This window comes from Amphibalanus amphitrite, unplaced genomic scaffold (assembly GCF_019059575.1).
Source record: "Amphibalanus amphitrite isolate SeventyFive unplaced genomic scaffold, NRLGWU_Aamphi_draft 001625F_arrow, whole genome shotgun sequence".
Classification (NCBI taxonomy): Eukaryota; Metazoa; Arthropoda; class Thecostraca; order Balanomorpha; family Balanidae; genus Amphibalanus; species Amphibalanus amphitrite.
The window spans coordinates 115920-135112 of record NW_024883118.1 but is presented as its reverse complement, the minus strand read 5'-3'; the positions used below and the strand labels follow the sequence as shown (position 1 = coordinate 135112).

At 51.6% G+C, this 19193-nt stretch overlaps 1 protein-coding gene across 1 annotated transcript in view; it reads right to left on the bottom strand.

Annotated features, from left to right (window-relative positions):
* Window positions 1-1630: 1630 nt before the first annotated feature.
* Window positions 1631-19193, bottom strand: part of LOC122374247 (UHRF1-binding protein 1-like) — a gene marked incomplete at its 3' end in the record, with an annotated part of 69446 nt that continues 51883 nt past the window's right edge. Inside the window, exons 7-11 of the mRNA XM_043352872.1 lie at window positions 10447-10603; window positions 7880-8136; window positions 6597-6807; window positions 5680-5739; window positions 1631-1723 (exon numbers count right to left, since the gene is read on the bottom strand). Of these exons, the coding sequence (XP_043208807.1) occupies window positions 1631-1723; window positions 5680-5739; window positions 6597-6807; window positions 7880-8136; window positions 10447-10603 (778 nt within the window). The remainder of the gene's footprint in view (window positions 1724-5679; window positions 5740-6596; window positions 6808-7879; window positions 8137-10446; window positions 10604-19193) is intronic.

Genomic DNA, 19193 nt, shown 5'->3' with positions numbered 1-19193 from the left:
TTCGGACTCGACGCGAATCCGTCGCGGAATACGACGCAACTTCGGACGTGGATTCCATTACATTTCCAATGTCTTAATTACCTACCAACAAGCCGTTATCATGCATGAATATATGATGCAGACAAAAGCCGTTCCCAAAATAACTACTGTATGGTGCGAACGAATGTAAAAAACCTACGGAATTTTCTTGGGGAATTCTCTAATAGCCGCTCTACTAGCTGGGGACACTATACAAACCATAGAAAAAGGGGATGAGATCTCCCATCATTTGGTGCCACGAACTAACGTCCAGTTGACAGCAGACACAAAGACTCTCTTTCCTCGTTTGGAGCACCCCGTTTGACGACGGTAAAGTGATTTCAGCGCGTCTGACTGTCTCATGGTTCCTTCTGTGCTTCAGACGACATAGTTTGTGAGCTGTTGGCTGTAGTTTGTTAGTTTGGCCCAAATCAAGCCAATAAGACGGCCGGGAGCGGCGGATCACTGTGAGATTGTGATTAACGACTCCAATCCAGCAGCGCTATTACGCCGAGAGGGTGAAGTTTAATTGAGGCGGTACTGAGAAAGAGCTGCCAACCGCAGGCCATTTTTGTGAAATGCTGACCGATATTACACCGTAAGACTAGCTCCAAAGACTGATGTTTTGGTTTTAGAAAAGCTCCCGAGAAAAATACAGGAACATTGCGAACAACAGGAATGCAACACTCTATTCTAGTTCGCTGAAAGGACGGGATAAGTCCGGTCTCAGTAAACATAGTCGCTTCACTGCCCACATTATCCCCAACGAAAGACTGCGAGATTTTGCTTTGTGCCATCCCTCCTCCCTCTGCCTCTCTCTCTCTCCTCTCTCTCTCTCTCTCTCTCTCTCTCTCTCTCTCTCTCTCTCTCTCTCTCTCTCTCTCTCTCTCTCTCTCTCTCTCTCTCTCTCTCTCTCTCTCTCTCTCTCTCTCTCTCTCCTCTCTCTCTCTCTCTCTCTCTCTCTCTCTCTCACACACTCTTTCCACTCCCTCTCTCCTCTCCATTAAGTGTTTGGTGAGAAAACTTGCTCGCGGATGACCCCGCCACTGCATACTGATGTAAACTGACAGAGCGTTCCAGACGCAGCCAAGGTGATCGAAGAAACATCGTCCAATCGACATGAGAAATATTGCTAGTTGTGGGTGACTCACTAGCGGACACGCCCAAAAGCAGACGTGACAAATGGTGAACACAAAACTGAAGTGTTCAAAATGCCGCAGAGCACCATGCCGCACGCTGATGGGCTTGTTGTCAAACAGTTGAATGCGTGATTATGTTGGATACATGAATAACATAAGTTTTGTTGTCAATAGTTAAATCACCATTTGTTAGAAATAGAATTGTGTTTTTCTATTGAAAAACAAATCTGAGTTCCCTGACAATTTTGCATATGTTGGAGACGGTGCAAACTGCAAATGGTGTCGAGCAGGAACTGTTTAATAAAGTAAGAAGACCGCAGTCAGCGAAAGACATCCAATAAGTGGTCTCCCGTTGACAATAAAAGGTCTCCCTTCGTAAAAAAACGTATCGCAAACATGCCAACACAACTATTTCAGTCTCTTCCCTTCTCTTTCTTCTCTCCTCCCCTCTCCAACGCTCCCCAACCACTCACCTGGAAATCGCACGTTGCCCGGGTAGTAGAAGTACGTCATCTCCACGTGCACACTGGATGACTGGCCCGGCACGCTCGTCCTTTCTCGGTCCCCTGTGGGCCGGCCGGACGGCGGTCAGTCCACGCGGCACGTCGGTCGTACGAGGGGCGCTGGACCGGTACATGGGGTGGTTTATTGTAGGGACCGACAGTCACGTATGTAGGGGCACCGGGACAGAGGGAAAGAGGGCAAGAAGGTAGAGAGGCGGCAATCGAGCTAGGGTCTTGGTAGCACCAGTGGGCGTGGTCGGGAAGGGAACCTGAGTGGGCGAAACACGATATATCAGTGATGCCAACTCTGGAATTATGCAGCAGCTGCTGCCGTGCAGAGTGTGGAAATGTCAGTCGGCGACCGGCACTGGACTGCGCCTCTCCCCGTTAGGCCCCTCCGCTCGGTCTGATGGAGGTTCGGACGCGTTCTTCGTCTCCGTGAGGTCGTAGCCAGGCGGCCAAGTGCTCCATTCGGGACGGATTTTCTCGGCCGTGTCCGGCGGCGAGCGGCCGGGCGTGGTTTAATGACGAGTTGCCGGGCGCGCCGCGGCTTCAATCCGCTCTCAGAGCAGCCGGACGGACATTTGTGAGAAGGATGAGGCGGCCAGGTGCTGTGGAAACGCTAAAATGAGGGTATGACGAGTTCTCAGGAAGGCTTTAGTAAAGGTGTCTCGCGAGGTAAGAGGACTGGCGAGAGAATAAGCAGTAAGCTTGTTGTTAACAAGCAGGGAAATTCATAGAACGGAATATCTTTAAAGAACTCCACTAACAGGGTTACAAAGGCTTCCAAACCAGCTTTTACAGGATCATACATTAAATATACGAAATGGCGTTCAGAATACTCGAAAAAAAAAATGCATGATTAGACTGGATCAAGTGCAATGCACTACGCTCTAGTACTTATCGAAGTCACTCATCTCATAGCATAATCACTATCACAAACATCAGTGATTCTATGCGACTTCCCTATCTAATCTACACTAGCTACTGAGCATCTAGACTATTTACTAAACCTCTGCTACGGTATTTATGCTACAGTTAGTGCGCGAAATCCGTTAATTTGCAGCTTAACTAGTTACGCTGCAAACTAACAGACTTCACATGCTAACTGTAACATCTACATGCGTCTATATCTTGCTTCCCTCCACAACCCACAATACAAATCCCCTTGAAGAAAACTGTCTGTGCCATTTCCATGGACGCATTTCCCCCAGGGACGCGATTGACACACCGCACTCTCCCCCTGATCCCACTCGTGCCACAAATTGGATCACTGTGCGCCGGGAAAGCGGCGAGGTGGTGTGGCCAGGCCGACACCACACCACCGCAGCGCGCAGTGACCGTCCCGCTCCTTCGATCCACGCCCAGTGACCGCTAGGCACAGAGTTATAGCCCGGCCAGGCCAGCCTCTCACGGGGCAGACGGAGATGGATAGAGCCTCTCAGGGCGGTGTGTCCAGTGCACGCGCACAGAAGCGCCGACTTACAAATGGAACACGGACCGCACGCCAGGGACTAGTCTCATACCCAGTCACGGGTCGTTGATAAGATGCCTTATCACTGATTAGAGGTACTCCTCCACCTGATGGTGTGCCGACACCAATAGCCAAACCATTTGGCTGTTGCGGCCGTCTACACCGCAGTGTGTGCGTGGGTGCGTATGCGGTATGCGCGATATCTCTAGAAACAAACCGCAGACCAGATCCTCGCCGAGCGGGTATTTTGCACCATCCTCAGTTTTTTTTTTTAGACGCACCTATGAAACGACACCCATAAGAAACTAACGCACTTGTCCGAGGTCGTCCAATAGCTTGCACATCGAGCACCCTCTGCCTGGCCACTAATGCAATGACGATCCACTTACTGGACTGACAGACCGATACTTGACTGAGTCGAATCACACGGATCGATGCGAAGAGACGTGGTGCAGGCGATCCGCCAATGGCACATGAATCAGTGTCCGGTACGCCAGACCATAGGATTCACACAAAACGACACATTTGATCTAACCTGACCGGCAAGCTGGCAGAATAACCTTATTGACACATGAATGTAGCATCGTTCGAAATGACACAGTCACCTGTCTGACGCCAGTCGCTCACGCGACCGATTGCCAACTCGAGTGTCAGAGCCTGGCTTATTCGGTGACGGCCAATTAACACCACTCTGCTTCACACTCAGAATGTGGCACAGTTTTCCCGTCCGTCCAGCTGAGCTGATCTACCGTCACCCAGACGATTGCAGCCACAGTCTGGCCGGGCGTTCTCCGAACCCGATAATACCGCCGTCGGGGCTATGTAACTAATGTCGTTAGCTCCACCAATCATCACTAAGTCGGACAAACGGTCTTGGCATGCTCAGCGTCATTAGTATAGTGGTCTCGCTGAGCGCCGCTCGCAGTGTGGCCTGTGCCAGTATTTCGGTCCGGGGAGCGTGACCAAGGTGTCGAAAGTTTCTGAGCGGCTTTAGACGACGGCTAAACGGAGCCCGAATTAGCACGGACATTACAGAACAGTTGGAGATCTCGGAGTCGTGCTGACGACGAGAGAACGACAGCTATTGGACGGCCACTAGCGCGGGTTGAACAGTTACGGAGAAGTAGCTGGGCCGCCGAGGTCGCCGAGGTGTGGTAGTTTGTGGAAATGGCTCACATTTGACATGCCATTTCCAACTGATAAAACAATCTTGCAGCGCTCTTCAAAAGCCGCAGTGTTTTCGGGAAGAAGATCTCTTTCCTTTTCTTTCAGAAAAGAACAAGCCAGTGAAGGGAAGAAGTACAAATATCCCTACTGTTGAAATAATATCGAAGTATCTCTTCTATCCAATACCCATCCCTGAAACGGATAGACGGAAGAGAACTCTGTAAATAGATCATTGCGTAAGAGAACAGTCAAGACGTACATACATGGAAAATTGAAATGATCCTTTTGGTGTCAACGGGTTCGGGAAAGTCGCCAGTGAAGGAATTCGGATCTGAAAAACGTGATAGACGATCACAGTGTTGTTAACAAGGGGGCTTCAACTTTAGACATCCCTGAGAGGAAACCTGTATCAGAGAGAACATAAACACAACATTGGAGAAAACGTCATCTACCATGAGTATTGAGTAGTAAAATACTGGTGAATTCCTATGAATTCAGCGATAAATACAATACAAACTCATAAGAAACAATACATTACTGTGGCAAGGTAGTGTACTTCCACTTCAAACAGTTGACCTGATAGTACGTAGCGCAGGACCAGCGTAGAATGGGGGACAGCGCACACTGCACAGACACGATCGTTACGGGACCACTGGCATACGGGGCCTGCTCTAGGTAATGTGCTAACACCGAATGGCACTTGCCTACCGCAAAACGCAGCGCTGGCGAGCAGGTTAGGTCACGGGGGTCTAGTTATGGGGTCAGAGAGAGAGGAGGAGAGGAAGGATCGGGACAGAGCGAGAGAAATGCCAGCATAAGAACAACGCGGGCTGACGTATGACTATAGCGGAATGGTATGGTAAGACTGGCCAGATAATAAGGGCATTAGAGCAGGAATAACATTCTGGCATTTGACAGTCAACCGCAATGCCACATGAACTGCGGGACACCGGACTGCGCAGTCTTTGAAACATCTCATGGATGAGTATGGGACGTCTAGTGAGGTTCGGGAGAGGTCGGGTCGGCAGGGGTTGGCAGGTTGCTAGCAGGAGATGCACCACCACATCACCAGACAGACAGAAAGAATAGAAGCCTCGGTCCATGCCCCCGCCGCCGCCGCCGCCCTGGTCTTACCGAGTCCGGCCGAGGTAAGAAACAGCAAAGAGGGTTCGTCTACGTGAACGCCCCACCCATTGTCGTTAGTTCAGACAAAAATAGAAAAATATGGACGACCACTGCCTCGGAGGGAGACGGCAGGGGCGGCGGCGGAGACCGCGCGGGGGCGGGGGCGGGGGCGGCAGTGCGTCAGGCTGGCAAACGCTACACAACTAGAGAAAGCGCAGCTGCAAGCTTGTGCAAACGACAACGGCCATGTTACGTGGAGAGCAGAAGATTAGGTTAGAAGGCCGCGGTCCCAGACTTCTCTTGGCGCGTCTTCCTGAAAGGCAGATGGGTGCGCTGTGACTACAGGGTGGTGGTGAGAGGGGGCATGCAGCACCCCGCCCACCCCACCCCAACTACACCCGCCAAACGGCCCACTGGGACACCAGGACGCCGGCTAGATCTGCGAAAAACAGAGCCTAACCCAGCTGGCAACATAACCAGCTTTTGTCGTAAGTTTAATTTAGAGTTAGCGTATTTGGAGAGAAGCAGCCTTTTGCGTCTTACGAAAATAAGTTAACCTGATTTGCAGGGAACATTTATCACAGTTGAAAAGACTTAGTCCATTAACAAGCGCACCATTTACTTCAAGCTTCCTCCCGAGGGTACATTCAATTTCATTCCGTGTTCGCTCGAATGGGCGACTGTTGCGTGTTCCAAGGAGATGAAATGTTAATAAGCTAAGTAATTCTGGCATATGCCCGAGTTACATTTGCTCAGCACATCGGGTACCGAGAGCACGAATCATTCAAACTATAACTTTCCGGAGACTATGAATTCGATTAAAATTTCACAATGTTTTAAATCAATATGGCTTAAGCCACCAGTGATGTAAAAATCACTCAGTTTCACAAATGGCATCTTCCAGCATGGCCTTCCCTATAGCTCTCCCCTCATGTTCCCCAATACAAAAACACACACGCACACACACACGCAAAACGCCAGGCGGATCCGGGGCTGGCAGAGCCGGTAGACGGACACGCACACGCAGACAGATAGAGAGAGGGGCAGAGACAGCGCCAGAGTCGGTGTTAGAGAGAGAGAGAGAGAGACAGTGAGAACTGCGGCGGTCAGGCGGACATTCTGTGCCATCCACGGGGCGCGGCGCCGGCCGGCCGGCCGGCGGGCACTCACCCATGACAAACTCCTTCAGCACCGTCTTCCGCTGTGAGGTGGACACGCGGTAGATGACGAAGTCGTTGATGCGCACCACCAGCGCGGCCGACATGAGCTTCCGCAGCTGGTTCATGACGAAGGAGCGGTGGGGTGACGGCGGGGGCGGACCTGCCGCCGGCCCGGCCGCCGCGCCGCCGCCGCCGCCGCCGCCGCCGCCCGCAGCGGGTGACTGACGGAGCGGAGGGAACTGGGGTCAGAAAGACGGCGGAACAATACGGAGATCATACTGAGACGTACGAGATTACTGAGAGACTGCTGAAGTATATCATGGCACAGAACAGAATTGAGGTTGTGAAGGAAGATAGGAACAAACAAAGTTACTTTCAAATGGTGGATGAGGCAAATAATGGACAAACCAAAAAGTATAATTTGCAAATGCTCTAGCACTTCATCGTGTAGGTAAACATAATATGAACGAGAAGACGCTTGCAGCAAATTTAAATTCAAGCATATGTTGAGATCCACACATTTTTCAACAGTTTCAGTACAGCGTCTATGCACTGAATAAATGACACCCCAAACGCTCGGCTGTGAAATATATGAACTGCTCGAGACACCATTATTCATATCAAATCAACAGGAATCATTCAAGACTAGAACCCTACACGAAGTCTACAATTGAGCCTGAGAGCACTGAATTCCAACCACCACGTAACTAAAACACTATTAAAGTCCTCCTTAATATTCAAACGCTCTCCGGCAAACGAATAGGATCGGCGAAATTGAGTTCATTCATTCAGGGAATGGCTTGCTCAGACTCGACATTGCCCAACAAAGCCTCATATGGTACTGATAGAATAACCGGCTACAGCCTATTTCAATTGCAGGGAGTGAGGTTTCGGTGCATAAAATATCGAATAAAACCATGCGACCCGCAACGAACAGGTTCCGATGCAAATGAAAGAATTTGTTGCATTGGAATTACTGAAATGGCGCTTCGTGTTAGCATAATATGATCTCAAAATTGGACGTCAAATAATCAAACATGCACACGTTTCATTCATATCAGAACCATAAACTAGCAACAAAATCACACGGTGATGACGGTGGTGGTACGGTGATGCGGGGTCTATCCACTGTATTGGTGAGGTGGGAGGGATGGACACTCCCCTCTTCTACCCACTGTGTTGTTGGGGTGCGGCCCAGTACTCTACCCACCGTGTCGTTAAGGTGGGATCCTCTACTACCCACCGCATTGTAAAGGAGCGGCAGCGCGCGGTCCGGTCCAGTTCTCTACCCACCGCATTATTGAGGTGTGGCGGCGCGCGCGCCAGCCGGGTGTGGTGCGGCCCGCCGTTGAGAAGCAGCGCCGTCAGCCGAGAGCGGAACTCGCTCAGCGCCTGATCCAGCCACTGGGCCGGGATCGACTCGCCGTAGCGCACCCAGTGGCGCCGGTCGCCGTACGCCAGGTGGTACGGGTAGTAGTCGAGCTCGAGCTGCTTGAACGTCACCTGCAGCGCGCCGCCGGCCTCCAGCTCCGGCGCGCACGAGCGGCCCTCTGTGGGAACAGAGAGGGTTAGTGAGGGGGTTAGTGAAGCGGTGGGAGTACTGGAGGAGGGTAGGGGCACCGAACAGTGCGCCGCTGGTACACCGGCCTCCAGCTCCGGCGCGCACGAGCGGCCCTCTGCGAAACGGAGGGAGAGGGGGTCAGGTCAGGGGACTACGAATCCACTGGGGAGGGCTAGAGAGTTGCAGGTTTTAAGGGGTCAAGAAAATATGAGCACTCAAAGGGTGGAGTGAGTTGAATGGTACTTCGTAGCTCAAAAATGCGCAATTTAGCTCCTCATAGGCCATGCGAATGGCTCGCTGGTCCTCTGTGGATCTGGTAGCCATCTGAGTGGAAATCGAGGGTTAGAAGATCTTCCGTAACTGTTGGGGTCCGAAGTCTCGTTAGATGATTGCATCACTCAAAACCGCTGGTCGTTTACAACTTTCGGGACGCCTCAACGGCAACATCTATGCATACACCGTTTATAACACTGAAACTCCCATCGATCACAAATCGAATGACGACAGGTAACGTCGTTATCGACCTATATAATGGCATCTCGGGAAGAGAGGAAATCTAATCTGTGTCGGACCAGATGCGGGAACCGACTAACCCAATCACAGTGGACAGTGGACAGTGGATGTGAGATCACATCTATGATACGGCCGGTGCCGCGACCCTCTGATCTTGTACAGCTCAGAAACACCGGTAAACAATGCCAAACGTGACTCCCAAAATAAAATATGTGGTTGGGGATCACAAGCTCCAACCAAACACTGCAGCCGAGCTTAAGCTAGTTTGCTCAGTTTCTTCTTTGGTTATCATTTTAACACAGAGGTGTCAAAAAGTTTGATTCAGTCTGCAAAGTCAGCATATTAACACCACCCTGCATTCATTGTTGACTACGTCAAACCCCATCTAAAGCCACACAAGGTAAACTCTGGCGCCTGGCCAGCCGCCGGCGAAACAGCAGTTTTCCAGCTATCAGTGGAATTCGAGCTCAGACAGCTACGGCGCAGTGTCTGTGGGGTAGGTGGGGCGCGACTCAGCTCCAGACTCACCGCAGTGCGGGGATCGGGAGGCGGGAGCGTTATCGTCCTCTGACATTTTGTGGACACGGTGGGAGAGGCAACAGGCGACGAATTCATGGGGAGAGGAGATAAGAGGAAAGGAGAGGTGAAGCAGATAGGGGAGAAGAGAGAATAGGAGAGGTGGAGCGGATGAGAAAAGAAAGGAGAAGAGACGAGCAGAGAGGAGAAGAAAGAAGGAGAGAGGAGAAGGGAGGAGAGGAGTGGAGAGCAGAGAGGAACAAAGGGGAACAGTGTTCTAAAATTGGATTTTGGTTGGGTGTGCTGATGAAAAAAATCCTAGGATGAGAAAAAAGAAAGTAAATAACTGCACTATTTTTGAAAAATGGTGTAGGTAATGCTAATTTCTATGTCAACTGATAAACCAGGATTTCATGTCAGGATCTTGACAGGGTGTGAAACAAAAGGATGTGGGTCCATCAACTGTCAAGTGACATGTAAACTGGCTGTTCGAATACATGAAACCTTTTTCAGAGGTGAAGTAAAGTCAGTCATTCATATTTTAGGGATGAAAATATTTTCCCCATCAGGTGTGATTTGCCACCAAAAAGTCTGAAAAATGGTACACTGAAGGGGAAATAAAGAACAAGTACAGGGACTTACTAGAAGGACAGACAACAGATGAGCGTTTATAAGCAATGGCCATGGATATTAGCATAAGACAGGGTCACAGATGAGAAAAACGGTATGTCTGTTCATCCACAGAGGACCAATACAGACAAAATGCTGTGGCATGTCTGCTTTTGTAAAAAAAAAGAAAAAAAAGAAAAGGGAAACTAACGAAAATTCACTGCAACACACAGTTTCATAAATGAGAAAGTGCTTGTCATATGCAATGAAATTATGGGCAGTAAGGTTCATTTACGTGGACAGCTGAGCCGCACTTTCATAAGCTAAATGAGAACAGCACCGGGAATAAATAATAAACAAAGCACTGTTCTCGTTATCAACAGTCTTGTGAGCTGTTGCAAAGCAAGGCCTTTTCTGGATTTAAGAAAAGCTGTTTCCAGAAAACGTTCCGTGACATTTCGTAAAGCCACATTTTCCCTCATCAGCATAATTTCATCAGCATAATTTATTTTGACGTGCACACAATTGCTTGCAATGTAATGCTCAGTACTTCTGGACATGCTGGAGTTAAAAAAGGTGGTTTACTTCAACCAAATCAGAATTAATCAAGAGCTGGTCTTTTCCAATAAAAAATATAATATATATATCGGTCGTCACTGACCTCCCGGGTCGTCGCAGAGGTGCAGGTCGATTCTGTCCGAGTAGAGGTGGTACGACGTCTCGACCACGTCGTACTTGGCAAAGACTCGCGACAGCGCCGTGTTGCCCTGACTGCGGCGGGTCGACTGGTTCTGCTGCGCCTGGTACTCGGGCAGACTCTGCGGGAGAAGAGAGACCAGGCGGTCAGGAACGATCACGGGGAGCTACTGCGGGCAACAAGGGTCCTGGGAATAAGAAAATAAGCAGGGGCTGCTGTTTATGCTGTAATCCAGAAGCTTCTAACGACATAGCTTCTAACACCTTCAAACACTATCACCAGTATAACGCCTTTTGGGGCGACTAACGGAGCGAGCGAGAGGGTGAGCCTTGCACGTGCGAAATTTCGAGGGGGTACTGTTGGCGCCGTTGTCGCCTAACGATGCTAACTTTTAGTTGTCTGGGCGTTCGACAGATGGCGGTGTGATTTTCGGTTGTCCATTTGCTATCGATTTATTGATATGTTTATTTTTTGCTTTGGTGCCTTGTGTCTTTTGGTTTATTTTAGGTATCGATTTGTAATTTAGTTTTGTATTGTGATCCGCGGTCATAAGTTATTTGGATTTTGTTCGATGTATTAACACGGTGACCTCTGGTCCTCTACGGTCACGTGACCCGGCGCCGGCTGACCTGACACGTCACCCTTCTGGGTCAGCGGAGGGGCGGCCGGCGGGGCAGCGCCCATTCTTGGTTGGCCTGTCGCGGCGGCGTTAGCGCGCCGCGCATCGGTTTGGTTTGGTCGTGTTTGGCTTGGTTCGGCCGTTCGACGTTTGGAGTACAAGGGCGCATCGTGTAGGTGAGTGAGCGATTTTGGCCTCGGAAATTAGTTCATGTTGGTGAGATTGTTTGCCGATTTTGTTTGCTTTGCTTTGTTGTGTCTGCGTATTCGTTTGGTTGGTGTTCTTTTTGGTCATATGTTAAGTTTCTTTTGTTTCGATTCCAGAAACCGCTACGCTTTGTTCCGTTCTGCTGCGCTACGAGCAATATATGGTCAGCACAGGCGGAGCTAGCGCGTTTTACTACCGGTCGGCGCGAGATCCGGGGCACTGAGGTCGTCGGCGGCTACAGTTTCTACACGCGCCAGTTTCTGGCTCTACGCGAGCGGCATCTGCGCTCGCTGGCTGGTCTTCGGCTGCTCGGCGCCAGCTTCTGTGCGCGCTGACTGGATCTTCGGACGCGCGCAGTTTCTGCGCGCGCTGGCTGCGCTATCGGCGCTGTCCTACGGACGCGCGCAGTTTCTACCAGTTTCTACGGTCTGCAGTGGCTACTGTGTTTCGGCGTGGTTTCGGCCTGCAGCCGAGCTCGACACGTGCCGACTGCCGGGCCTCTGCGCGTGTTTCAACGTGCTGAGTTTCTGCGTGAGCTAACGTGCGCAGAGTCGGTAAGTGATCTGGGTCTGGTTTGGTATGACCGTGGGTTTGGTTTGGATTGACTCACCTCTGTGAGTTTTGGACCTGTGAGTACCTACTGCTCGCGGGTAGTTTGGCCTTGAACCGGGGGCAGTTTGGCCTTGAACTTTGGACTTGGACTCGCGCCAACTCGCTCTCCGGTGTTGGCTGTGTGCCAGGATTGGACTCAGTCTGGCTCAGTGGTATCAGTGAACTTTGGCTCAAGTAAGGAATTTGAGTGCTCTTCAGGGGAACATCAGTGGGGCAGTTGGGGTTAGCTTTAAGGTGTTACTGTGTCACGCATTTGTGTGTTTAGTGTTTAGTGTGTGTTGTTGTTGTTAGTCTGTGTGATGCATTATTAGGGTAAGGTAGCTAAATGGCATCAAGGGAGGAGCTCTCCAAGCTCAAGTCCTCAGAGTTAGTGGAGGAGCTCAGCTGTAGGGGGCTTTCGACTTTGGGTAAAAAGGCGGAGCTTGTTGATAGGCTATGGAATGTTGTCAAGCCTGTTGATGATGAGCATGATAGTGTAGACAGGAACATGTCTCAGTTAAAAGGAGATGTAAATCAGGAACAGGTCAGGATGGCAGCAGGTCAGTCGGATAGCAATACTTTGTCTCAAAATCTGTCAGGTTCTGGCTCGGAAGCGTCTCAGTTGCTCATTGCAAGGTTGAGGAATTTGAAAGAGATGGAACAGCTTGAGGAACAGGAACTTAGGATTAAGATGAGACGTCAGCAGTTAGATATAGAGTTAAAGCTGGCTGAGTTGCCCAGTGGAGAGGTAAGTGAGGAAGTGATTGACTCATTGAGGATCCAGACAGACAACCAGGTGAGATCTTCCCGTTCTGATGAGACATCCGTGCTGAACTCACAGATGCAGAGGATGTTGTTGCCACCTACTGAGATTGAGAAATTTGATGGTAACGTCATGAAGTACAAACTGTTCATCAGGTCATTTGAGGCTAGAATTGTGTCACGCACGACTGACGATGACGAGCTCTTGCACTACCTTGAGCAGCTGACTGTGGGAAAACCGAGACAGATTGTTAGGAGCTGTATGTACCTGAGTGAGGGTGGTTATGCCGAGGCCCGAAAGCTGTTAGACCAGAGGTATGGCAGCTCACACAGGGTGGTCGATGCATACGTGCAAAGACTGAATGACTGGGGCAGGATCCCTCCAGGTGACGTAGAGGAGTTGGATAGGTTGACCCTGTACCTGACTGAAATCAAACACGCAATGACTGACTTGGACGTTGCAGGTGAGCTTGAACACCCGAGAACCTTGAGAGAGGTGGTTGACAAACTGCCTGGCTACTTGAAGGATAGATGGATGAGGTTAAGTGATGATATCATGGAAGGTGAAGGGAGGATGGTTAGGTTCAGGGACTTGGTTGATTTTTTGGCCAAGGAAGTGCGAGTTAAGAGAAACCCAGTTTTTGGTAGGTCCTCGGAGATCAAACAGGCTGCACAGAGATCAAAGCCACAGGTCTCTGGTCGCATGCAGGCGCAGTGCAGTGCGACTGCAGTAAGCTCAGGATCAGGTGAGAACAGATGCAGGTTCTGTCGAGGTAATCACTTCCTTGATGACTGTCAGGAGCTGAAATGGAGACCGATGGATGAGAGGAAGCAGTTCATTCAGACTCAGAGGTTGTGTTTTGGTTGCTTGCATGAAGGTCACACTGCCAGGTTCTGCAGGAAGCGTAAGAAGTGCAGCATCTGTGGTGGTCTGCACGCTACTCTCCTCCACAGGCAGGGTGAGCAGCCACCCAAGTCTGAGCAGGTGAGACCCAGTGCTGCTCCCAGCAGCTCAGTTCAGGTTAGCAGCGGTGGAGTCACTGCTGACTCTGGTCAGAGAACAGGTACTCTGATGCCTGTGGTTCCAGTGAGAGTTGTGTCACCCTCAGGGAAGACAGTGGAAACTCTTGCCTTTTGTGATAGTGGCAGCTCTGGAACTTTCATGAGTAAGAGTCTGGCTGATCAGCTTGGGATGTGCTCAAAGTCCACTACCATTTCTGTTGACACTGTGTGTGGATTTGGGAGTGAGATTTCCACATCTGTGATGGAGGATGTGAAAGTTGGTCCCCTGAAGGGCGAAGGTCTGTTCTCGCTCCCTCCAGTGTTCACTCTTGACCGCATTCCTGTGTCCACTGAGGATGTGTGTGACAGAGTTGAGTTGAGTGCTTGGCCACACCTGTGTGGTGTGGAGCTGCCGCAGACTGATGTTGATCTGCGTGAGGTGGATCTACTGATTGGTGCAAACTGTCCACAGCTGTTGGTGCCGGATGAGGTGAGGAAGCCTGAGGGCGACGGGCCGTGCGCTCTGCGCACCCGCCTCGGGTGGTACGTGATTGGACCCTCCCATCGGTCGGCTCGTGATCCTGTGGGTCAGCACTCTGTGAACCGGATCGGAGTTTCGCGTTCCGACATTCCTGGTAAGGTCTCAGAGGCTGATCTGTTCGTTCAGCTGTACGATCAGGATTTCAAGGACGCAGCTGATGAGACTGAGAGTTTGTCCGTGGAGGACAAGGAGTGGGTGAGCATGGTCAAATCTAAGCTGAGGAAGGATGAGATGGGCCATTTTGAGATAGGTCTCCCACTCCGTGATGTCAGTGACTTGTCGGATAGCTACTTCACAGCTAAAAGGCGCTTGGAGCCTCTCAGGCGACGCTTGTCTGACAACCCTGATCTTCGTGATGAGTATGTTTCTGTTGTTCAGCGACTATTTGATGAGGGCTATGCTGAGGTGGTCCCCGACGCTGAGGTTGAGACTGGGGAAAGGGTTTGGTATTTGCCGCACCACGGTGTTAGGCATCCAGAGAAGAAGAAACTAAGGGTGGTTTTTGATTGTTCTGCAAAAACTGACGGCCTGTGTCTGAACGATCTGCTGATCAAGGGACCCAACCTCACCAACTCACTTGTTGGGGTGCTGCTTCGATTCCGCCTGAATCCTGTGGCGTTCACGTGTGACGTGGAGTCGATGTTTCACAGGGTTCGACTGCCTGCTGCTGATGCGAACATGCTGCGTTTCCTGTGGTTCAGGAACGGCGATGTCGGCGGTGACGTGGTGGTCTGCCGCATGAAATCGCACATCTTCGGCGCGGTGTCTTCTCCCAGCGTCGCAGGGTTTGCACTGAGGCAGTGCGCTGAAGAAGGTAAGGCCGAGCATCCAGAGGCTGCTAGGATTGTTGATCAAAATGTCTATGTAGACGATGCACTGGTATCGGCTTCATCAGTGGACGAGGCTGTTCGTTTGGCCAGCGATTTGAGACAGTTATGTCAGACAGGCGCATTTAACATGCGCAAGTTCACGAGTAACAGCACAGAGTTCCTTCGGAGTATTCCGCGTGAGGACAGGGGCAACAACGCGAAGGATCTTGACCTCCAGGCAGAGTCGTTGAAGCCGGAGCGTGCTCTGGGCATGCTGTGGTCGGTTGAGGATGACACGTTCCGGTTCCGCTTCGTTGACAGGCGCAGACCAGTGACGAGACGAGGCATCTTGTCCACAGTGAGTGCTTGTTCGACTCGCTGGGCATCGTCTCGCCAGTCACCTTGCACGGCAAGGTCTCTGTCTAGACGCTGTGCTTGATGTCCTGTGGCAGGGATGACGCCATTCCGGCGCCATTCCGGGTTTGGTGAGCTCTGTTCGGATTTTGGTGAGCTCTACTCTGGGTTTTGGTGAGCTCGGCTGTTGGTTTGGTGAGCTCTACTCAGGGACTTGGTGAGCTCTGCTCAGGGTTTTGGTTTGGTGAGCTCTGCTCAGGGATTTGGTGAGCTCTGTTTTGGTTTGGTGAGCTCGACTTGGAGACTTGGTGAGCTAGGCTCTGGGGTGAAGGCATACCAGGTAGGTTTGCTGACGAGCAGTTCTCCACCCAGCAGTGGAGAAGGGTCCAGTACCTCGCTGACCAGTTTGGCTCAGATGGAGGCGCGAGTACTTGCCGACCTTACAGCGGCGCCAGAGGTGGGTATCTAAGTCTAGGAACGTAGGGCAAGGAGACGTCGTGTTACTGATAGATGAGGATGTGCCGAGAGGTCATTGGCGCATGGGCAAGGTGACGCAGACGTTTCCGAGCAAGGACGGTTTGGTGAGAAAGGTGTCCCTGAGAACTGGTGGCACGGTTTTGACGCGGCCGGTGCATAAGCTGATAGTCCTGCTGCCGACTGCTGACCGGAGCCTGAGCTAGACTGCGATTGTCTGGAGCCGACTGCGGCTCAGACCTGAGTTACCGAGTGTTGTCGCGGCGCGGTGATAGTTAAGTGTTTTATTCGGTGTTTAGTGTTAAGTGTTAAGTGATGAGTGTTAGGTGTCCTCAATCCTGTCGGTTGAGCGGGGGCAGTGTTGGCGCCGTTGTCGCCTAACGATGCTAACTTTTAGTTGTCTGGGCGTTCGACAGATGGCGGTGTGATTTTCGGTTGTCCATTTGCTATCGATTTATTGATATGTTTATTTTTTGCTTTGGTGCCTTGTGTCTTTTGGTTTATTTTAGGTATCGATTTGTAATTTAGTTTTGTATTGTGATCCGCGGTCATAAGTTATTTGGATTTTGTTCGATGTATTAACACGGTGACCTCTGGTCCTCTACGGTCACGTGACCCGGCGCCGGCTGACCTGACACGTCACCCTTCTGGGTCAGCGGAGGGGCGGCCGGCGGGGCAGCGCCCATTCTTGGTTGGCCTGTCGCGGCGGCGTTAGCGCGCCGCGCATCGGTTTGGTTTGGTCGTGTTTGGCTTGGTTCGGCCGTTCGACGTTTGGAGTACAAGGGCGCACCGTGTAGGTGAGTGAGCGATTTTGGCCTCGGAAATTAGTTCATGTTGGTGAGATTGTTTGCCGATTTTGTTTGCTTTGCTTTGTTGTGTCTGCGTATTCGTTTGGTTGGTGTTCTTTTTGGTCATATGTTAAGTTTCTTTTGTTTCGATTCCAGAAACCGCTACGCTTTGTTCCGTTCTGCTGCGCTACGAGCAATATATGGTCAGCACAGGCGGAGCTAGCGCGTTTTACTACCGGTCGGCGCGAGATCCGGGGCACTGAGGTCGTCGGCGGCTACAGGTACCTCCAGCTGACTTGTGCACGGCACCCTACTAACCGGTCTCTAGCGATGTGCCAAATTTGGGCACAATCGGCCCAGCCGTTCTCGAGATCTGGAAGCGGCACCCTGCACGTGCGCACGTGCAAAATGGGTCCCAAATGACTTGTGCACGGCACCCTACTAACCGGTCCCTAACTGTGTACCAAATTTGAGGGTAATTGGTCGAGCCGTTCTCGAGATCTGGAAACGACCCCTGCACGTGCGCACGTGCAGCAGCGCCCCAACTCTGGCACATGGATATGCAGTGCCTAGTGGGTGCCTACCTACATGCCAACTTTCAGCACAATCGGCCAAGTAGTTACCGAGATATTGCAACAATTACAAAACGGACACCTCTTCGTTTTGCATGTGGCACGTGCATAAGGGGTCACCCACATGCATCAGGAATAGTCCAATACTTGGTAGAAGGAATGAAGCTACCCTACAAAAATTACCGCGTGTAAATCGGTCAAGTGGTTGCTGAGATATAAGCCTCGCAAAAGCGTGACCACGGCCGGCCGGCCGCTCATACTCAGAAATTTCCGTTAATCTAAGGAAAGACTACGCTCGCTTCGCTCGCTCCGTAACTAAACTAAGGGTCATTCCATGCATCGGCACTGACTATCACAAAGCGACTCCATACAGGCTGGCAGCTCGAGATGGGGGAAAACAAGGCATCACAGCGCAACAGGGTCACATCAGGTCATTCACAGCACCTACACCGGGCCACCTGGATCAGCAATAACGCGTTACACTGCCACAGCAGAGCCCAACGCATCACCGATGGATCACCGGCAAATGCCACTGGATTAGGCCGGCTCAGTGTACGACGCCCAAGCGAGGTTTAGTCACTGCCACTGCCGTACCCTGAGCTTAATTACGACTACGCACGTCAGAGCAGCAGCCCCGCTACGGTGCCCTCTCTCAGACGTGCCTTCTGTCACATTGCAGGCGCGTTCGGCCCGCGGGGCTCAGCCTGCAGCCATCCATATGCAGATTGAATGTGCATCTGTACAGGCCGTTTGGATATTCATCGCATCACGCCCGTGCCACCGAGTTCAGACTGCCGTCGGCCGACAGAGGCGTTTCCCGTGGACGACTGACACCCGCTCATCACTGATAGTGAGTCGAACGGCAGCCGAGGGAGGGGCGTGCGCCGCGCCTACGACGGCCCATGACACCCCGAGGCACCCTACAGACGGGCGAGCCCGTCAAAATGATTGACCTTTCCGCGGAACGACCAAGCCGTGGGTTGGCGAGCGCTCAATGAGAGTTCTGCTCGCATAAATGCAAACTGAAGCAGCTACATTGGCTCTCTAAAATGCCCTGCACGTTGAGGCGACGACTTCAGCCGTCAAGCAATTGCAGCAGAGAATGAGAATTTATGGCTTAATGGATCAACTAGTTACGACTTATTGACTTTTCGGTGAGTGCGTGACTCATAAGAAGGATCCACGAGTCCCACCACGTACTAAGGGCTAAGTAGACGACGGCATGGGCGTGAGTGTCTAAATCCTGTACAGCTACGGCGTTTGGGAGCTTCCAACATCGGACTCATTTATTCCACAGGAGCTAAACGTGCCTTGAAAACGCGGCCAGTTAGCTCCCTGAAGGAGGCATATTTTACCACTGACAACACCCAACGGTATTTAGTCAACCGGAACTGGCTCAGGATCAGAGTTCACACTCATACCGTCAGTTCATCCGAGTCCTGGGGGTCACAGGGTGTATGAGTCAGCAGCAGTAACGCCGACCGACCAGTTGTTTATTTCTCCAGACACCGACATAGCCTGGGCACGACGGCAGGGTGAGCGGAAAGGGCACGGACAGCGAGGCAGACGGAACGGAGCGGCTCTCATACTGGCGAATTTCTTTACCCCGTCAGACGGATGGAGGGAAATATATATTTTCCACACAGTGCCGTTCGTGATAAATTGACTCATCTCCCGCAGTACTCCTGCAGCACTTTTACTGAACGGCCATCACTCTCAGCACTCTGCAGCCACACAAAGGCCACTCTACCATCAGTCAGCTCTCCACCGAGCTCTCCACCCATCCCATCCAGCGCCGCCGTTCTGGGGCGAATCCCCCGTGACGACTCTGCCCGCCGGGTGTGTGTTGGAGGGATGGAGAGGAGAGACCCAGGGGGGAGAGGGAGATCATTAGCAGTCGCAGGCCGCGGGGAGGTGCGCTGCACACTCCCCACCCCACCGCCTCGTTAGTGGAGCTGCAGCAGCCGACCGGAGCGACGCTCAGAGGTCGAA